The 17,664-nt window shown below is 37.7% G+C and overlaps 1 protein-coding gene across 5 annotated transcripts in view; it reads right to left on the bottom strand.

The window, feature by feature from the left end:
• The window catches only part of LOC106584624 (pleckstrin homology domain-containing family A member 7), a 188,514-nt gene that overhangs the window by 18,601 nt on the left and 152,249 nt on the right, over positions 1 to 17,664 (bottom strand). For all 5 annotated transcript variants that reach the window (XM_045706211.1, XM_045706215.1, XM_045706212.1 and 2 more), the window contains 6 exons: positions 7,115 to 7,180; positions 3,850 to 3,930; positions 3,414 to 3,563; positions 2,761 to 2,862; positions 2,464 to 2,575; positions 1,984 to 2,111 (listed from right to left, as the gene is read on the bottom strand). In XM_045706211.1, the coding sequence (XP_045562167.1) occupies positions 1,984 to 2,111; positions 2,464 to 2,575; positions 2,761 to 2,862; positions 3,414 to 3,563; positions 3,850 to 3,930; positions 7,115 to 7,180 (639 nt within the window). The remainder of the gene's footprint in view (positions 1 to 1,983; positions 2,112 to 2,463; positions 2,576 to 2,760; positions 2,863 to 3,413; positions 3,564 to 3,849; positions 3,931 to 7,114; positions 7,181 to 17,664) is intronic.

Genomic DNA, 17,664 nt, shown 5'->3' with positions numbered 1-17,664 from the left:
TGTATTTTACTAACTCAGGTCTATCTAGTTTCATATTCAGATTACTGTTTATGTATTTTACTAACTCAGTGCTATCTAGTTTCATATTCAGATTCACTGTTTCATGTATTTTACTAACTCAGTGCTATCTAGTTTCATATTCAGATTACTGTTTCATGTATTTTACTAACTCAGGTCTATCTAGTTTCATATTCAGATTCACTGTTTCATGTATTTTACTAACTCAGGTCTATCTAGTTTCATATTCAGATTACTGTTTCATGTATTTTACTAACTCAGGTCTATCTAGTTTCATATTCAGATTACTGTTTCATGTATTTTACTAACTCAGGTCTATCTAGTTTCATATTCAGATTACTGTTTCATGTATTTTACTAACTCAGGTCTGTCTAGTTTCATATTCAGATTACTGTTTCATGTATTTTACTAACTCAGTGCTATCTAGTTTCATATTCAGATTACTGTTTCATGTATTTTACTAACTCAGGTCTATCTAGTTTCATATTCAGATTACTGTTTCATGTATTTTACTAACTCAGTGCTATCTAGTTTCATATTCAGATTCACTGTTTCATGTATTTTACTAACTCAGTGCTATCTAGTTTCATGTTCAGATTACTGTTTCATGTATTTTACTAACTCAGTGCTATCTAGTTTCATATTCAGATTCACTGTTTCATGTATTTTACTAACTCAGTGCTATCTAGTTTCATGTTCAGATTACTGTTTCATGTATTTTACTAACTCAGGTCTATCTAGTTTCATATTCAGATTCACTGTTTCATGTATTTTACTAACTCAGGTCTATCTAGTTTCATATTCAGATTACTGTTTCATATACAGTGCCTTCAGAAAGAATTCACACCCCTTGACCTTCCCACAATTTGTTGTGTTACAGCCTGAATAGAAAATGGGTTAAATTGAGATTTTGTCGTCACTGGCCTACACACAATACCCCATAATGGGGAGTTATGTTTTACAAACTAATAAAAAATGTAAAAGCTGAAATGTCTTGAGTCAATATGTATTCAACCCCTTTGTTATGGCGAGCCTAAATAAGTTAATGAGTAAACATTTGCTTAACAAGTAACATAATAAGTTGCATGGACTAACTGCGTGCAATAATATTGTTTAACATACTTTATTAATGACTAACTTATCTCTGTACGCCACACATACAATTATCTGTAATGTCCCTCAGTCGAGCTGTGAATTTCAAACACAGATTCAACCAATAAGGCAAGGGAGGTTTTCCAATGCCTCGCTAAGGGCACCTAAAAAAAAACAGACATTGTATATTCCTTTGAGGATGGTGAAGTTATTAATTACACTTTGGATCAATACACCCAGTCACTACAAACATACAGGCGTCCTTCTTAACTCAGTTGCTTGAGAGGAAAGAAACCCATGGTGACTTTAAAAATACAGAGTTTAATGGCTGTGATAGGAGGAAACATAACATGATGCAGCCACCACTATGCTTGAAAATATGGAGTGTGGTACTCAGTAATGTGCTGTATCGGATTTACGCCAAACATAATACTTTATACTCAGAACAAAAAGTGAATTGCTTTGCCACATTTTTTGCAGTATTTCTTTAGTGTCTTGTTGCATGTTTTAGAATATTTGTATTCTTTACAGGCTTCCTTATTTCTACTTTATTAATGAGGTTAGTATTGTGGAGTAGCTACAATGCTGTTGATCAACAATACTAACATAATGTACAAGTACACCCCTTGGACAGGACGCTAGTCTATCGCAGGGTCTTACCCCTAATCCATCTCCTTAATGCTGAGTGCCAAGCAGAGACGCATCAGGTCCCATTGTTACAGTCTCGGCCAGGGATTGAACTGAAAACCTTCCAATCTCAGGGCGGATACTCTAACCACAAGGCCACTGAGTTGGTCATTGTACAGAGTTTGGTCCATGTACAGGTTCTAATCCCCCAGTAAACCCAGATTTACAAACTGAACTTCCACTCACCCACTTTGGCACAGGGTTGTGAGGCAGTATGTAGGAGCTGTGAGGAGGGGGCCTAACTTCCCCTAGTGGGGGTGTAGGGCACTGGGAAGGCACTGCAGGGTCCAACACCGAAGGCACTAGTTTCCTCTCTGGAAAAAAGAATGCACAAGCAAATGAATAAGCGTGCATCCGTATCCACATTCATATCCACACACAGGCCAAGATTGAACTTATGACTGACCTCTGTGCTTTTCTGTCTGTCATGGTAAGTGTTAGAATATGAAGGAATCGCTGTTTTTGTAACAGAAGCACATGGTATATGGAGACTAGATTTGGCTATTTGGTATGGAAACCTACTATGGTTGTTTGTCTCCCATGTAGTGTATTGTTGTTAGGAATTCCCCAAGGGGACGAATAAAGTTGTTATATTTGAATTCAATTGAGTAAAATATGGTAAAACATAGTTGGCGGAAGTCTCTGGGCAGTTGATAATTCTCCCACCTGGGTTCTGCACTGAGTCGATGGTGATCTTGTAGTTGGCTTTGCTGGCGCTCAGCCCTGCCATCACGTCCTCCATTCTCCACAGCTCCCGCTTTATCTCCGATTTCTCCCGCTAGAATTTCGAACACACGCTTTAGCTGGTTTCTACTGTGCTATAAAACGCAATAGTATTTTCACAGTAGATACACCCATCTACCGAACACTCTTGAAGACAGTGAATAACAATACCGTGTTCTGTGAATGTCTACCCCTACAGCGCACTGAGCTGTGATGTTGAGGTGCAGTACCCATTCAGACCTGAGAGGTCGTGCTGTAGTTCATGGTGGTCTGTAGCGCAGTCCTCAGCTGTTCCACTGAGCTCTCCAGCCTGCTGTACTCCTCCCAGGCCCGGAACATCTCCTACACAAAACATAAGGCAGCAAGGTAAGAGTTTTCATGAACACATAACGCGGAATGTGTCAGACAGAAAACCATACACTAGGATCTGCATGTACCTAACACACACACACACACACACACACACACACACACACACACACACACACACACACACACACACACACACACACACACACTGCCCGATTCACCATGTAGGGCTGATTCGAACCGTACGGTGCTGGCTCGGATAGTTTCTTATCATATTGTCATTTCCAGCACAGTGCCAGTAACTATGGTGGATACGTAAACAGGCCAGTACTTATAGTGTGAATCAGGGTACACACCCACGCACACAAGAGGAGGCTGGTGGGAGGAGCTATAGAAGGACGGCTCATTGTAATGGCTGAAAGGGAATCAAACACAAACACAAGAAACCCCGTTTGACTCTGTTCTATTAACTCCATTCCAGCCATTACAATGAGTCGGACCTCCTATAGCTCCTCCCACCAGCCTCCTCTGAGTGTCCCACACACACACACACACACACACTCACAGGTGTTTGATAATCTTACCGTGGACACTCTGGAGATCTGGGCCCTGATGTGCACCACGTCCTCCTGTAGGAGTCTCTGCTGGTAGGCTATCTTCTCCAGGTGGGCCGGCCGGTCTCTGTACTGCTCCATCTGTTGGCGGGACAGGTCCAGAACCGACTCCAGCTTTTCCTGATGGGTCAGGGGTTAGAGGTCAATATCAGAGACAGCAGGGTCGAGGTAAATTCCATTTCAACTCAGTACGGGAAACTCACACAATGCTGGTATTTCTGTCAAAGTGGAAAAAAAACCATACAAAAGAATATCCTTTAACCTCAAATACTTTCCAAGAGGATATTTTTTAACAACTCATACATTTAATGGACATTGACTTCCTATAATGGCTGATTACAAATTAAAATGGACCCCAATGCTGTGAGACTTACTGTTTGTGAGTATAGAGATGAAGTGTCAGTACCTTATCGTCCTTCAGAGAGCTGATCCGGACCTCCAGTTCCTTCAGGTTCTTGTCCTGCTCACATAACCCACTGAGTTTCACCTGTAGGCCAGGGAGAGACAGGGCCGTTACTGTCCACAGTGGCTCTCAATCTTTCCTACAACCCCCATCACATCACCCAGGTAAAGAGTGTGTCATTATCCTCTGTGTACTCATCTCACCCCCACTCTCACATTTAACCTGCTTGCATATGAATGTGTGTGTGCGTGCGTGCGTGCGTGCGTACATACATCCCTCTCTCCTGTCTCATTAGCTGATAATTATGCAGAGTGAATCCATTACGCAAATACGCCACATCCCACGTGGCCCTTGTGTCAACATTTCTAAGAACCTCTGAGCCCTCTTAATTAATCCCTGATTAAGACTGTGGCCCCAAATCGCACCCTAATCCTTATATAGTGCGCTACCATAGGGCCATGGTCAAAAGTAGTGCACTATATAGGGAATAGAGTACCATATGGGATTCACACTAAGAAACCCAAACGTCACGACAAAGGTTCAACTCATCTTCCTCTCTCAATGTACCAAACGACTGTCATCTCACGAGGGCAGTAAGATCACCAACACAGCGCTCCATCTGAACTACTCGTATTCAATCTTATTAAAGTCCTTGCATAAAGATGTGGCATAATAATTATTTGTAGTTTGAAAATGAGAGAAAATTGCTATATTAGGATGCATGGTTTCTTTCGCAGACCCAAACATATGTTATAGTGTTTAATCTTAATTTGCCATTCTGTTGAATACATCATTTATTTGTTGTTGTGTTTCGGTTCGCAGTAAAGATTGCTGTATTGATGCCATGGAATATTCATTGTGGACAGAAAAATTCTTATAAATGGTTAAAGTGCAACCATGACAAGCTACAAAACCACAACTCTAACTCCTTTTGTGGTAGTTACACTCTGATAGGAGATTTTTTTTTTTTTTTACTTTATTAGGGTAGGGGGCACTATTTTCACCTCCGGATGAAAAGCGTGCCCAAAGTAAACTGCCTGCTACTCAGGCCCAGAAGCTAGGATATGGATGTAATTGGTAGAGTTAGATAGAAAACACTCTAAAGTTTCTAAAACTGTTAACATAATGTCTGTGAGTATAACAGAACTTAAATGGCAGGCGAAAACCTGAAGAAAATCCATCCAGGAAGTGCTATTACTTTGAAATGGCTGTTTTTCCAATGAAAGCCTATCCACCATTTAAAGGTATAGAACCCAGATTCAGTTCCCTATGGCTTCCACTAGTTGTGAACAGTCTTTAGACATTGTTTCAGGCTTTTACTCTGAAAAATTAGGGAGAATGACAACATTGAGTGAGTGGACCCTGGGATGTCCTCAGAGTTGGTTACTGCGCCCGACCGAGTGCACGCCTTTCTTGTTTTCCTTTTATATTAACAAAGCTTTTGTCCGGTTGAAATATTATCAATTATTTAGGCTAAAAACAACCTGAGGATTGATTATAAACATCGTTTGACATGTTTCTACGAACTTTACGGATACTATTTGGAATTTTCAGGTGCTTCTACACCTGCATTGCTTGCCGTTTGGGGTTTTAGGCTGGGTTTCTGTACAGCACTTTGAGATATCAGCTGATGTAAGAAGGGCTATATAAATACATTTGATTTGAAGTTGAGGTAAATATCCCCCAAAAAATAGGACACATCTTAGTCGACTCTTATTAGACTGCTCTCTCTAAGGGTCTATGGTAGTCCCTCCTCATCTAGACTGCTCTCTCTACGGGTCTATGGTAGTCCCTCCTCATCTAGACTGCTCTCTCTAAGGGTCTATGGTAGTCCCTCCTCATCTAGACTGCTCTCTCTAAGGGTCTATGGTAGTCCTTGCTCATCTAGACTGCTCTCTCTAAGGGTCTATGGTAGTCCCTGCTCATCTAGACTGCTCTCTCTACGGGTCTATGGTAGTCCCTCCTCATCTAGACTGCTCTCTCTAAGGGTCCCTTGTAGTCCCCTATCTCATCTAGACTGCTCTCTCTAAGGGTCTATGGTAGTCCCTCCTCATCTACTGTAGACTGCTCTCTCTCTAAGGGTCTATGGTAGTCCCTCCTCATCTCCTGTAGATCGCTCTCTCTAAGGGTCTATGTTAGTCCCTCATCTCATCTAGACTGCTCTCTCTAAGGGTCCATTGTAGTCCCTCATCTCATCTAGACTGCTCTCTCTAAGGGTCCATTGTAGTCCCTCCTCATCTAGACTGCTCTCTCTAAGGGTCTATGGTAGTCCCTCCTCATCTCATCTAGACTGCTCTCTCTAAGGGTCTATGGTAGTCCCTCATCTCATCTACAGTAGACTGCTCTCTCTAAGGGTCTATGGTAGTCACTCTCATCTCATCCAGACCGCTCTCTCTAAGGGTCTATGGTAGTCCATCCTCATCTTATCTAGACTGCTCCATCTCTAAGGGTCTATGGTAGTCCCTCCTCATCTCATCTAGACTGTTCTCTAAGGGTCTATGGTAGTCCCTTCTCATCTACTGTAGACTGCTCCATCTCTAAGGGTCTATGGTAGTCCCTCCTCATCTCATCCAGACTGTTCTCTAAGGGTCTATGGTAGTCCCTTCTCATCTACTGTAGACTGCTCTCTCTAAGGGTCTATGGTAGTCCCTCCTCATCTAGACTGTTCTCTCTAAGGGTCTATGGTAGTCCCTCATCTAATCTACTGTAGACTGCTCTAAGGGTCTATGGTAGTCCCTCCTCATCTCATCTAGACTGTTCTCTCTAAGGGTCTATGGTAGTCCCTCATCTCATCTAGACTGTTCTCTCTCTAAGGGTCTATGGTAGTCCCTTCTCATCTCATCTAGACTGCTCTCTCTAAGGGTCTATGGTAGTCCCTCCTCATCTCATCTAGACTGTTCTCTCTAAGGGTCTATGGTAGTCCCTCCTCTACTGTAGACTGTTCTCTCTAAGGGTCTGGTAGTCCCTCATCTCATCTCTGTAGACTGCTCTAAGGGTCTATGGTAGTCCCTCCTCATCTCATCTAGACTGCTCTCTCTAAGTGTCTATGGTAGTCCCTTCTCATCTACTGTAGACTTCTCTCTCTAAGGGTCTATGGTAGTCAGTGTCTCCTCATCTCAGCTAAAACAAACTATGTCCCTAAAGCTAAAACTCAATGTCCTTTTGCGAGAACAGTGGAAAATGTTATTGAGGGTTGCGAGAGGGAGAGAGAGAGAGAGAGAGAGAGAGAGAGTGTGTGAGTGTAACGTGGAAAACTGCTCATACTTACATCGACGTCACTCTCAGCTATTTTGACAGGTTTCGTCGCTTCTTTCAACGTCTGACTTCCAACCACCTTGGAACCAGAAAACAAATACATTTTCAAATAGTGTTGCTCTGTGTTTATTGGCTGTTGAGGACACTGAACGGTTCCCCTGAAAGCACAACGAGGAGACCGTCAGAGTGAATGTACCATGACTTAGAGTAGGAAAAGAGCCACTGACAGGTGTACAATGTGACACAGAGAGATAAAGAAGCTTTTTCCATGAACACTAATCGTGATGACCATATCATCATAGCTTTTCATGGCCCTGTATAGCAATAAGATGGACAACAAAACAATAATTGAAAAAAAGAATGAGACACAGCTTATTCCTTAGAAAACTCTGAGCACTGGAAATATATGGATTTGTACAACCATTTTATTGAATTCCTAGAGTATATTCTGACCCAACTGGGATGTTGGTAACCATGCTGTGTTTTGCTGTAGTGGGAATACATGAAGGAGACCAACACGATGGTGCAAGCAGCTAGCTTTTCAACCACCGAACCAACCACAGCAACCACAGCACATGCACTGCAGAGCCATCCCAGAACCACCAATCACGTTGCTGAGGAGTCACGGGTCAGGGGTTACAGAGGGGTCAATGCCAAGCCAGTGCCCACACACAGCCATGGACATAGACACACATTGTTAAGCGATGGGATGGTCTCTCTCATAAAAATGTATACACACACGCTCATACACTCAATCACACAATCTTGCGCTCGAGCGCACACACATTTACACATTGCTATACACACAGACGCCACACACAAACACAGATGCGCACGCACACACACACACACACACACACACACACACACACACACACACACAGTGCTTACGTTCCATAGTGGCCCGAGAGGCCCGGCAGTGCAGTGCAGTAGCACACTGTGAGCCATGAGGATCAACGGCTCTAAACTTTTGATCTGCATCAAATAGGAGATAGAGAGCCACTGTTACAAAATGGCTGCCGTTCGCTATGAGCAAGATATCAATTTGACCATTCAATTGAATACATCAGTTTATATACCAACTGTTACGTCATATTTACAACAGTATGGAGTCAGCATTATGGTCGTCTAGTGGTTGTGAAACCCACCCGTAGCATGTTGGTTGGACTACATCAGTGACTTTCACCTTCTCTGTGATTTAAAGCCAACTGTAGTTCACAGATTGACAGACTCTATTGGTTAAGATGGTTGTATTTGAATGGTGGGTTGTTGTGCAGAAATTGGTGCCCTGGGCAGGGAAGAATATAATGTACTCTCTGGTACAATGGTGCTGTGACCCGGGTCACATAGTAAGGCTTGGTTGGTAATAGAGGTCGACCAATTAATCGGAATGGCCGATTAATTAGGGCCAATTTCAAGTTTTCATAACAAACGGTAATCAGTATTTTTGGCCACCGATTTTCCGATATATATTTTTTTATACACCTTTATTTAACTAGGCAAGTCAGTTAAGAACACATTCTTATTTTCAATGACGGCCTAGGAACGGCGGTTAACTGCCTTGTTCAGGGGGGATTCGGGGATTATTTTTTGCAACCTCTGGTTACTAGTCTAACGCTCTAACCACCTGCCTTACATTGCACTCCACAAGGAGCCTGCATGGCAGGCTGACTACCTGTTACGCGAGGGCAGCAAGAAGCCAAGGTAAGTTGCTAGCTAGCATTAAACTTATCTTATAAAAAACTATCAATCTTAACATAATCACTAATTAACATGGTTGATGATATTACTAGTTTATCTAACGTGTCCTGCGTTGCATATAATCGATGCGGTGCCTGTTAATTTCTCATCGAATCACAGCCTACTTCGACAAACGGGTGATGATTTAACAAGCGCATTTGTGAAAAAAGCACTGTCCTTGCACCAATGTACCTAACCATAAACATCAATGCCTTTCTTTAAAATCAATACACAAGTATATATTTTGAAACCTGTATATTTAGTTAATATTGCCTGCTAACATGAAATTGTGTCACTGCTCTTGCGTTCATTGCCTGGCTCGTTGCGAACTAATTTGCCAGAATTGTATGTAATTATGACATACCATTGAAGGTTGTGCAATGTAACAGGAATATTTAGACTTAGGGATGCCACCCGTTAGATAAAATACGGACCGGTTCCGTATTTCACCGAAAGAAAAAACGTTTTGTTTTCGAGATGATAGTTTCTGGATTCGACCATATTAATGACCTAAGGCTCGTATTTTTGTGTGTTTATATTATAATTAAGTCTATGATTTGATAGAGCAGTCTGACTGAGCGGTGGTAGGCTCGTAAGCATTCATTCAAACAGCACTTTCATGCGTTTTGCCAGCAGCTCTTCGTAATGCATTGATTGCTGGTGTAACTGATGTGAGAGATTTTGCTGGTGTAACTGATGTGAAATGGCTAGCTAGTTAGCAGGTGCGCGCTAATAGCGTTTCAAACGTCACTCGCTCTGAGACTTAGTGTAGTTGTTCCCCTTTCTCTACATGGTAACGCTGCTTCGAGGGTGGCTGTTGTCGATGTGTTCCTGGTTCGAGCCCAGGTAGATGCGAGGAGAGGGACGGAAGCTATACTGTTACACTGGCAATACTAAAGTGCCTATAAGAACATCCAATAGTCAAAGGTATATGAAATACAAATCGTATAGAGAGAAATAGTCCTATAATTCCTATCATAACTACAACCTAAAACTTCTTACCTGGGAATATTGAAGACTCATGTTAAAAGGAACCACCAGCTTTCATATGTTCCCATGTTCTGAGCAAGGCACTTAAACGTTAGCTTTCTTACATGGCACATATTGCACTTTTACTTTCTTCTCCAACACTTTGTTTTTGCATTATTTAAACCAAATTGAACATGTTTCATTATTTATTTGAGGCTAAATTGATTTTATTGATGTATTATATTAAGTTAAAATAAGTGTTCATTCAGTATTGTTGTAATTGTCATTATTACAAATAAAAAAAATGTAATGTTAAAAAAAATTGTCTGATTAATCGGCATCGGCTTTTTTTGGGTCCTCCAATAATCGGTATTGGCGCTGAAAAATCATAATCGGTCGACCTCTAGTTGGTAACACCACATCGTTTTTCATAAAAAAATGTTTTTTACATTTGACATTTTAGTCATTTTAGCAGACGCTCTTATCCAGAGCGACTTACAGTAGTGAATACATACATTTCATACATTTTTTCCCCCGTACTGGTCCCCCGTGGGAATCGAACCCACAACCCTGGCGTTGCAAACACCATGCTCTACTAACTGAGCCACACGGGACCACACTGAGCCACACGGGACCACATCCAGCAACTCAACCATTTGTCCTTTGGTTTGATAGAAAGGTTGTATTATCGACACCCAAGACACCAGGGCCGTGTTCATTAGGCTCTAAACTGAAGAAAACTTACTGAAAGAGGGACATTATTGTTTTGTGTTGCAATTATTAAAAAGGAGTAGAAGGAGAAGTAGTATTAGTAGTAGCAGTAACAGTATTAGTAGTAGTAGTAGTAGTAGTAGTAGTAGTAGTAGTAGTAGTAGTGGTAGTAACAACAGTAGTGATAGTAGGGTATTAGCAGTAACAGTCTTAATACAAGCAGCAGTATTATTATTATTATTATTATTAAGCAGTAATAACATTAGTAACAGTAGTAGTAGTAGTAGTAGTAACAGTAATAACAGTAGTAGTAACAGTGTAGTAACAGTAACAGTAGTACTAAAAGTATTAGTAGTAACAGTAGTAAAAGTAGTAACAGTAGTAGTAGTAACAGTACTAGTAGTAGCAACAGTAGTAGTAACAGTAGTAGTAGTAGTAGTAGTAACAGTAGTAGTAGTAGTACTACTAGTATTAAAAGTATTAGTAGTACTAGTAAAATTATTAGTAGTCGTAGCAGCAGCAGTAGTAGTAGTACTATTAGTAGTAGTAGTAACAGTAGTAGTAACAGTATTAGTAGTAGTAGTAAAATTATTAGTAGTAGTAGCAGCAGCAGCACTATTAGTTGTAGTAACACTAGTGATAGTAGCAGTAACAGTCTTAATATTAGCAGCAGTATTATTATTATAGTAGTAATAACATTATTAACAGTACTAGTAGTAACAGTACTAGTAGTAGTAGCAACAGTAGCAGTAACAGTCTTAATATTATTATTATTATTATTATAATAGCAGTAATAACATTAGTAACAGTAGTAGTAGTAGTAGTAGTAATAACAGTAGTAGTAGTAGTAACAGTAATAACAGTAGTAGTAACAGTGTAGTAACAGTAACAGTAGTAGTAGTACTAAAAGTATTAGTAGTAACAGTAGTAAAAGTAGTAACAGTACTAGTAGTAGTAGCAACAGTAGTAGTAGTAGTAGTAGTAGTAGTAACAGTAGTAGTAGTAGTAGTAACAGTAGTACTAGTACTAAAAGTATTAGTAGTACTAGTAAAATTATTATTAGTAGTAGCAGCAGTAGTAGTAGTACTATTAGTAGTAGTACTATTAGTAGTAGTAGTAACAGTAGTAGTAACAGTATTAGTAGTAGTAGTAAAAATATTAGTAGTAGTAGCAGCAGCAGTAGCACTATTAGTTGTAGTAACAGTAGTGATAGTAGCATAGTAGCAGTAACAGTCTTAATATTAGCAGCAGTATTATTATTATTATAGTAGTAATAACATTAGTAACAGTAGTAGTAGTAGTACCAGTAACAGTACTAGTAGTACTAGTAACAGTACTAGTAGTAGTAACAGTACTAGTAGTAGTAGCAAAAGTACTAGTAGTAGTAGCAAAAGTACTAGTAGTAACAGCAACAGTAGCAGTAGTAACAGTAATAACAGTAGTAGTAGTAACAGTAACAGTAGTAGTAGTACTAAAAGTATTAGTAGTAACAGTAGTAAAAGTAGTAACAGTAGTAGTAGTAGTAACAGTAGTAGTAACAGTAGTAACAGTAGTAGTAACAGTAGTACTAGTACTAAAAGTATTAGTAGTACTAGTAAAATTATTATTAGTAGTAGCAGCAGTAGTAGTAGTACTATTAGTAGTAGTACTATTAGTAGTAGTAGCAGTAACAGTAGTAGTAACAGTATTAGTAGTAAAAATATCAGTAGTAGTAGCAGCAGCAGTAGCACTATTAGTTGTAGTAACTGTAGTGATAGTAGCAAAGTAGCAGTAACAGTCTTAATATTAGCAGCAGTATTATTATTATAGTAGTGATAACATTAGTAACAGTACTAGTACTAGTAGGAGTAGTAGTAACAGTACTAGTAGTAGTAGTAGTAACAGTACTAGTAGTAGTAACAGTACTAGTAGTAGTAGTAGTAACAGTACTAGTAGTAGTAGCAGTATTATTATTATAGTAGTAATAACATTAGTAACAGTATTAGTAGTAGTAGTAACAGTAGTAACAGTAGTAGTAGTAACAGTAGTAGTAGTAGTAGTAACAGTAGTAGTAGCAACAGTAACAGTAGTAAAAGTAGTAGAAGTAACAGTAGTAGTAGTAACAGTAGTAACAGTAGTAGTAGTAACAGTAGTAGTAGTAACAGTAGTAGTAGTAGTAGTAGTAGTAACAGTAGTAGTAGCAACAGTAACAGTAGTAAAAGTAGTAGAAGTAACAGTAGTAGTAGCAACAGTAACAGTAGTAGTAGTAACAGTAGTAACAGTAGTAACAGTAGTAGTAGTAACAGTAGTAGTAGTAACAGTAGTAGTAGTAACAGTAGTAGTAGTAGTAGTAGTAACAGTAGTAGTAGCAACAGTAACAGTAGTAAAAGTAGTAGAAGTAACAGTAGTAGTAGCAACAGTAACAGTAGTAGTAGTAACAGTAGTAACAGTAGTAACAGTAGTAGTAGTAACAGTAGTAGTAGTAACAGTAGTAGTAACAGTAGTAGTAGCAACAGTAACAGTAGTAACAGTAGTAGAAGCAACAGTAACAGTAGTAAAAGTAGTAGAAGTAACAGTAGTAGTAGCAACAGTAACAGTAGTAGTAGTAACAGTAACAGTAGTAGTAGTAGTAGTAGTAGTAACAGTAGTAGTATTAACAGTAGTATTAACAGTACTAGTATTAACAGTACTAGTAGTAGTAGCAAAAGTACTAGTAGTAGTAGCAAAAGTACTAGTAGTAACAGCAACAGTAGCAGTAGTAACAGTAATAACAGTAGTAGTAGTAACAGTAACAGTAGTAGTAGTACTAAAAGTATTAGTAGTAACAGTAGTAACAGTAGTAACAGTAGTAGTAGTAGTAACAGTAGTAACAGTAGTAGTAACAGTAGTACTAGTACTAAAAGTATTAGTAGTACTAGTAAAATTATTATTAGTAGTAGCAGCAGTAGTAGTAGTACTATTAGTAGTAGTACTATTAGTAGTAGTAGCAGTAACAGTAGTAGTAACAGTATTAGTAGTAGTAGTAAAAATATTATTAGTAGTAGCAGCAGCAGTAGCACTATTAGTTGTAGTAACTGTAGTGATAGTAGCATAGTAGCAGTAACAGTCTTAATATTAGCAGCAGTATTATTATTATAGTAGTAATAACATTAGTAACAGTAGTAGTAGTAGTACTAGTAACAGTACTAGTAGTAGTAGTAGTAGTAACAGTAGTAGTAGTAACAGTACTAGTAGTAACAGTACTAGTAGTACTAGTAGTAACAGTACTAGTAGTAGTAGCAGTATTATTATTATAGTAGTAATAACATTAGTAACAATATTAGTAGTAGTAGTAACAGTAGTAACAGTAGTAGTAGTAACAGTAGTAGTAGTAGTAGTAACAGTAGTAGTAGCAACAGTAACAGTAGTAAAAGTAGTAGAAGTAACAGTAGTAGTAGTAACAGTAGTAACAGTAGTAGTAGTAACAGTAGTAGTAGTAGTAGTAACAGTAGTAGTAGCAACAGTAACAGTAGTAAAAGTAGTAGAAGTAACAGTAGTAGTAGTAACAGTAGTAACAGTAGTAGTAGTAACAGTAGTAGTAGTAACAGTAGTAGTAGTAGTAGTAGTAGTAACAGTAGTAGTAGCAACAGTAACAGTAGTAAAAGTAGTAGAAGTAACAGTAGTAGTAGCAACAGTAACAGTAGTAGTAGTAACAGTAGTAACAGTAGTAACAGTAGTAGTAGTAACAGTAGTAGTAGTAACAGTAGTAGTAGTAACAGTAGTAGTAGTAGTAGTAGTAACAGTAGTAGTAGCAACAGTAACAGTAGTAAAAGTAGTAGAAGTAACAGTAGTAGTAGCAACAGTAACAGTAGTAGTAGTAACAGTAGTAACAGTAGTAACAGTAGTAGTAGTAACAGTAGTAGTAGTAACAGTAGTAGTAACAGTAGTAGTAGCAACAGTAGTAGTAACAGTAGTAGTAGCAACAGTAACAGTAGTAAAAGTAGTAGAAGTAACAGTAGTAGTAGCAACAGTAACAGTAGTAGTAGTAACAGTAACAGTAGTAGTAGTAGTAGTAGTAGTAACAGTAGTAGTATTAACAGTAGTATTAACAGTACTAGTATTAACAGTACTAGTAGTAGTAGCAAAAGTACTAGTAGTAGTAGCAAAAGTACTAGTAGTAACAGCAACAGTAGCAGTAGTAACAGTAATAACAGTAGTAGTAGTAACAGTAACAGTAGTAGTAGTACTAAAAGTATTAGTAGTAACAGTAGTAAAAGTAGTAACAGTAGTAGTAGTAGTAGTAACAGTAGTAACAGTAGTAGTAACAGTAGTAATAGTACTAAAAGTATTAGTAGTACTAGTAAAATTATTATTAGTAGTAGCAGCAGTAGTAGTAGTACTATTAGTAGTAGTACTATTAGTAGTAGTAGCAGTAACAGTAGTAGTAACAGTATTAGTAGTAGTAGTAAAAATATTATTAGTAGTAGCAGCAGCAGTAGCACTATTAGTTGTAGTAACTGTAGTGATAGTAGCATAGTAGCAGTAACAGTCTTAATATTAGCAGCAGTATTATTATTATAGTAGTAATAACATTAGTAACAGTAGTAGTAGTAGTACTAGTAACAGTACTAGTAGTAGTAGTAGTAGTAACAGTAGTAGTAGTAACAGTACTAGTAGTAACAGTACTAGTAGTACTAGTAGTAACAGTACTAGTAGTAGTAGCAGTATTATTATTATAGTAGTAATAACATTAGTAACAATATTAGTAGTAGTAGTAACAGTAGTAACAGTAGTAGTAGTAACAGTAGTAGTAGTAGTAGTAACAGTAGTAGTAGCAACAGTAACAGTAGTAAAAGTAGTAGAAGTAACAGTAGTAGTAGTAACAGTAGTAACAGTAGTAGTAGTAACAGTAGTAGTAGTAACAGTAGTAGTAGTAGTAGTAACAGTAGTAGTAGCAACAGTAACAGTAGTAAAAGTAGTAGAAGTAACAGTAGTAGTAGCAACAGTAACAGTAGTAGTAGTAACAGTAGTAACAGTAGTAGTAGTAACAGTAGTAACAGTAGTAGTAACAGTATTAGTAGTAAAAATATTAGTAGTAGTAGCAGCAGCAGTAGCACTATTAGTTGTAGTAACTGTAGTGATAGTAGCAAAGTAGCAGTAACAGTCTTAATATTAGCAGCAGTATTATTATTATAGTAGTGATAACATTAGTAACAGTACTAGTACTAGTAGTAGTAGGAGTAGTAGTAACAGTACTAGTAGTAGTAGTAGTAACAGTACTAGTAGTAGTAGCAGTATTATTATTATAGTAGTAATAACATTAGTAACAGTATTAGTAGTAGTAGTAACAGTAGTAACAGTAGTAGTAGTAACAGTAGTAGTAGTAGTAGTAACAGTAGTAGTAGCAACAGTAACAGTAGTAAAAGTAGTAGAAGTAACAGTAGTAACAGTAGTAGTAGTAACAGTAGTAGTAGTAACAGTAGTAGTAGTAACAGTAGTAGTAGTAGTAGTAGTAACAGTAGTAGTAGCAACAGTAACAGTAGTAAAAGTAGTAGAAGTAACAGTAGTAGTAGCAACAGTAACAGTAGTAGTAGTAACAGTAGTAACAGTAGTAGTAGTAACAGTAGTAGTAGTAACAGTAGTAGTAGTAACAGTAGTAGTAGTAGTAACAGTAGTAGTAACAGTAGTAGTAGCAACAGTAACAGTAGTAAAAGTAGTAGAAGCAACAGTAACAGTAGTAAAAGTAGTAGAAGTAACAGTAGTAGTAGCAACAGTAACAGTAGTAGTAGTAACAGTAACAGTAGTAGTAGTAGTAGTAGTAGTAACAGTAGTAGTATTAACAGTAGTATTAACAGTACTAGTATTAACAGTACTAGTAGTAGTAGCAAAAGTACTAGTAGTAGTAGCAAAAGTACTAGTAGTAACAGCAACAGTAGCAGTAGTAACAGTAATAACAGTAGTAGTAGTAACAGTAACAGTAGTAGTAGTACTAAAAGTATTAGTAGTAACAGTAGTAAAAGTAGTAACAGTAGTAACAGTAGTAGTAACAGTAGTACTAGTACTAAAAGTATTAGTAGTACTAGTAAAACTATTATTAGTAGTAGCAGCAGTAGTAGTAGTACTATTAGTAGTAGTACTATTAGTAGTAGTAGCAGTAACAGTAGTAGTAACAGTATTAGTAGTAGTAGTAAAAATATTATTAGTAGTAGCAGCAGCAGTAGCACTATTAGTTGTAGTAACTGTAGTGATAGTAGCATAGTAGCAGTAACAGTCTTAATATTAGCAGCAGTATTATTATTATAGTAGTAATAACATTAGTAACAGTAGTAGTAGTAGTACTAGTAACAGTACTAGTAGTAGTAGTAACAGTACTAGTAGTACTAGTAGTAACAGTACTAGTAGTAGTAGCAGTATTATTATTATAGTAGTAATAACATTAGTAACAGTATTAGTAGTAACAGTAGTAACAGTAGTAGTAGTAACAGTAGTAGTAGTAACAGTAGTAGTAACAGTAGTAGTAGCAACAGTAACAGTAGTAAAAGTAGTAGAAGTAACAGTAGTAGTAGCAACAGTAACAGTAGTAGTAGTAACAGTAGTAGTAGTAACAGTAGTAGTAGTAACAGTAGTAGTAGTAACAGTAGTAGTAGCAACAGTAACAGTAGTAAAAGTAGTAGAAGTAACAGTAGTAGTAGCAACAGTAACAGTAGTAACAGTAGTAGTAGTAACAGTAGTAGTAACAGTAGTAGTAGTAACAGTAGTAGTAGTAACAGTAGTAGTAGTAACAGTAGTAGTAACAGTAGTAGTAGTAGTAACAGTAACAGTAGTAAAAGTAGTAGAAGTAACAGTAGTAGTAGCAACAGTAACAGTAGTAGTAGTAACAGTAACAGTAGTAGTAGTAACAGTAGTAGTAGTAACAGTAACAGTAGTAGTAGTACTAACAGTAGTAGTAGTAACAGTAGTAGTAGTAACAGTAGTAGTAGTAACAGTAGTAGTAACAGTAGTAGTAGCAACAGTAACAGTAGTAAAAGTAGTAGAAGTAACAGTAGTAGTAGCAACAGTAACAGTAGTAGTAGTAACAGTAGTAGTAGTAACAGTAACAGTAGTAGTAGTAGTAGTAACAGTAGTAGTAACAGTAGTAGTAGTAGTAATAGTAGTAGTAGTAACAGTAGTAGTAGTAACAGTAGT

Source organism: Salmo salar, chromosome ssa23, assembly GCF_905237065.1.
Source record: "Salmo salar chromosome ssa23, Ssal_v3.1, whole genome shotgun sequence".
Taxonomy (NCBI): domain Eukaryota; kingdom Metazoa; phylum Chordata; class Actinopteri; order Salmoniformes; family Salmonidae; genus Salmo; species Salmo salar.
Note: the sequence above shows the minus strand (reverse complement) of the source record. Positions and strands in the feature narration are given on the sequence as shown.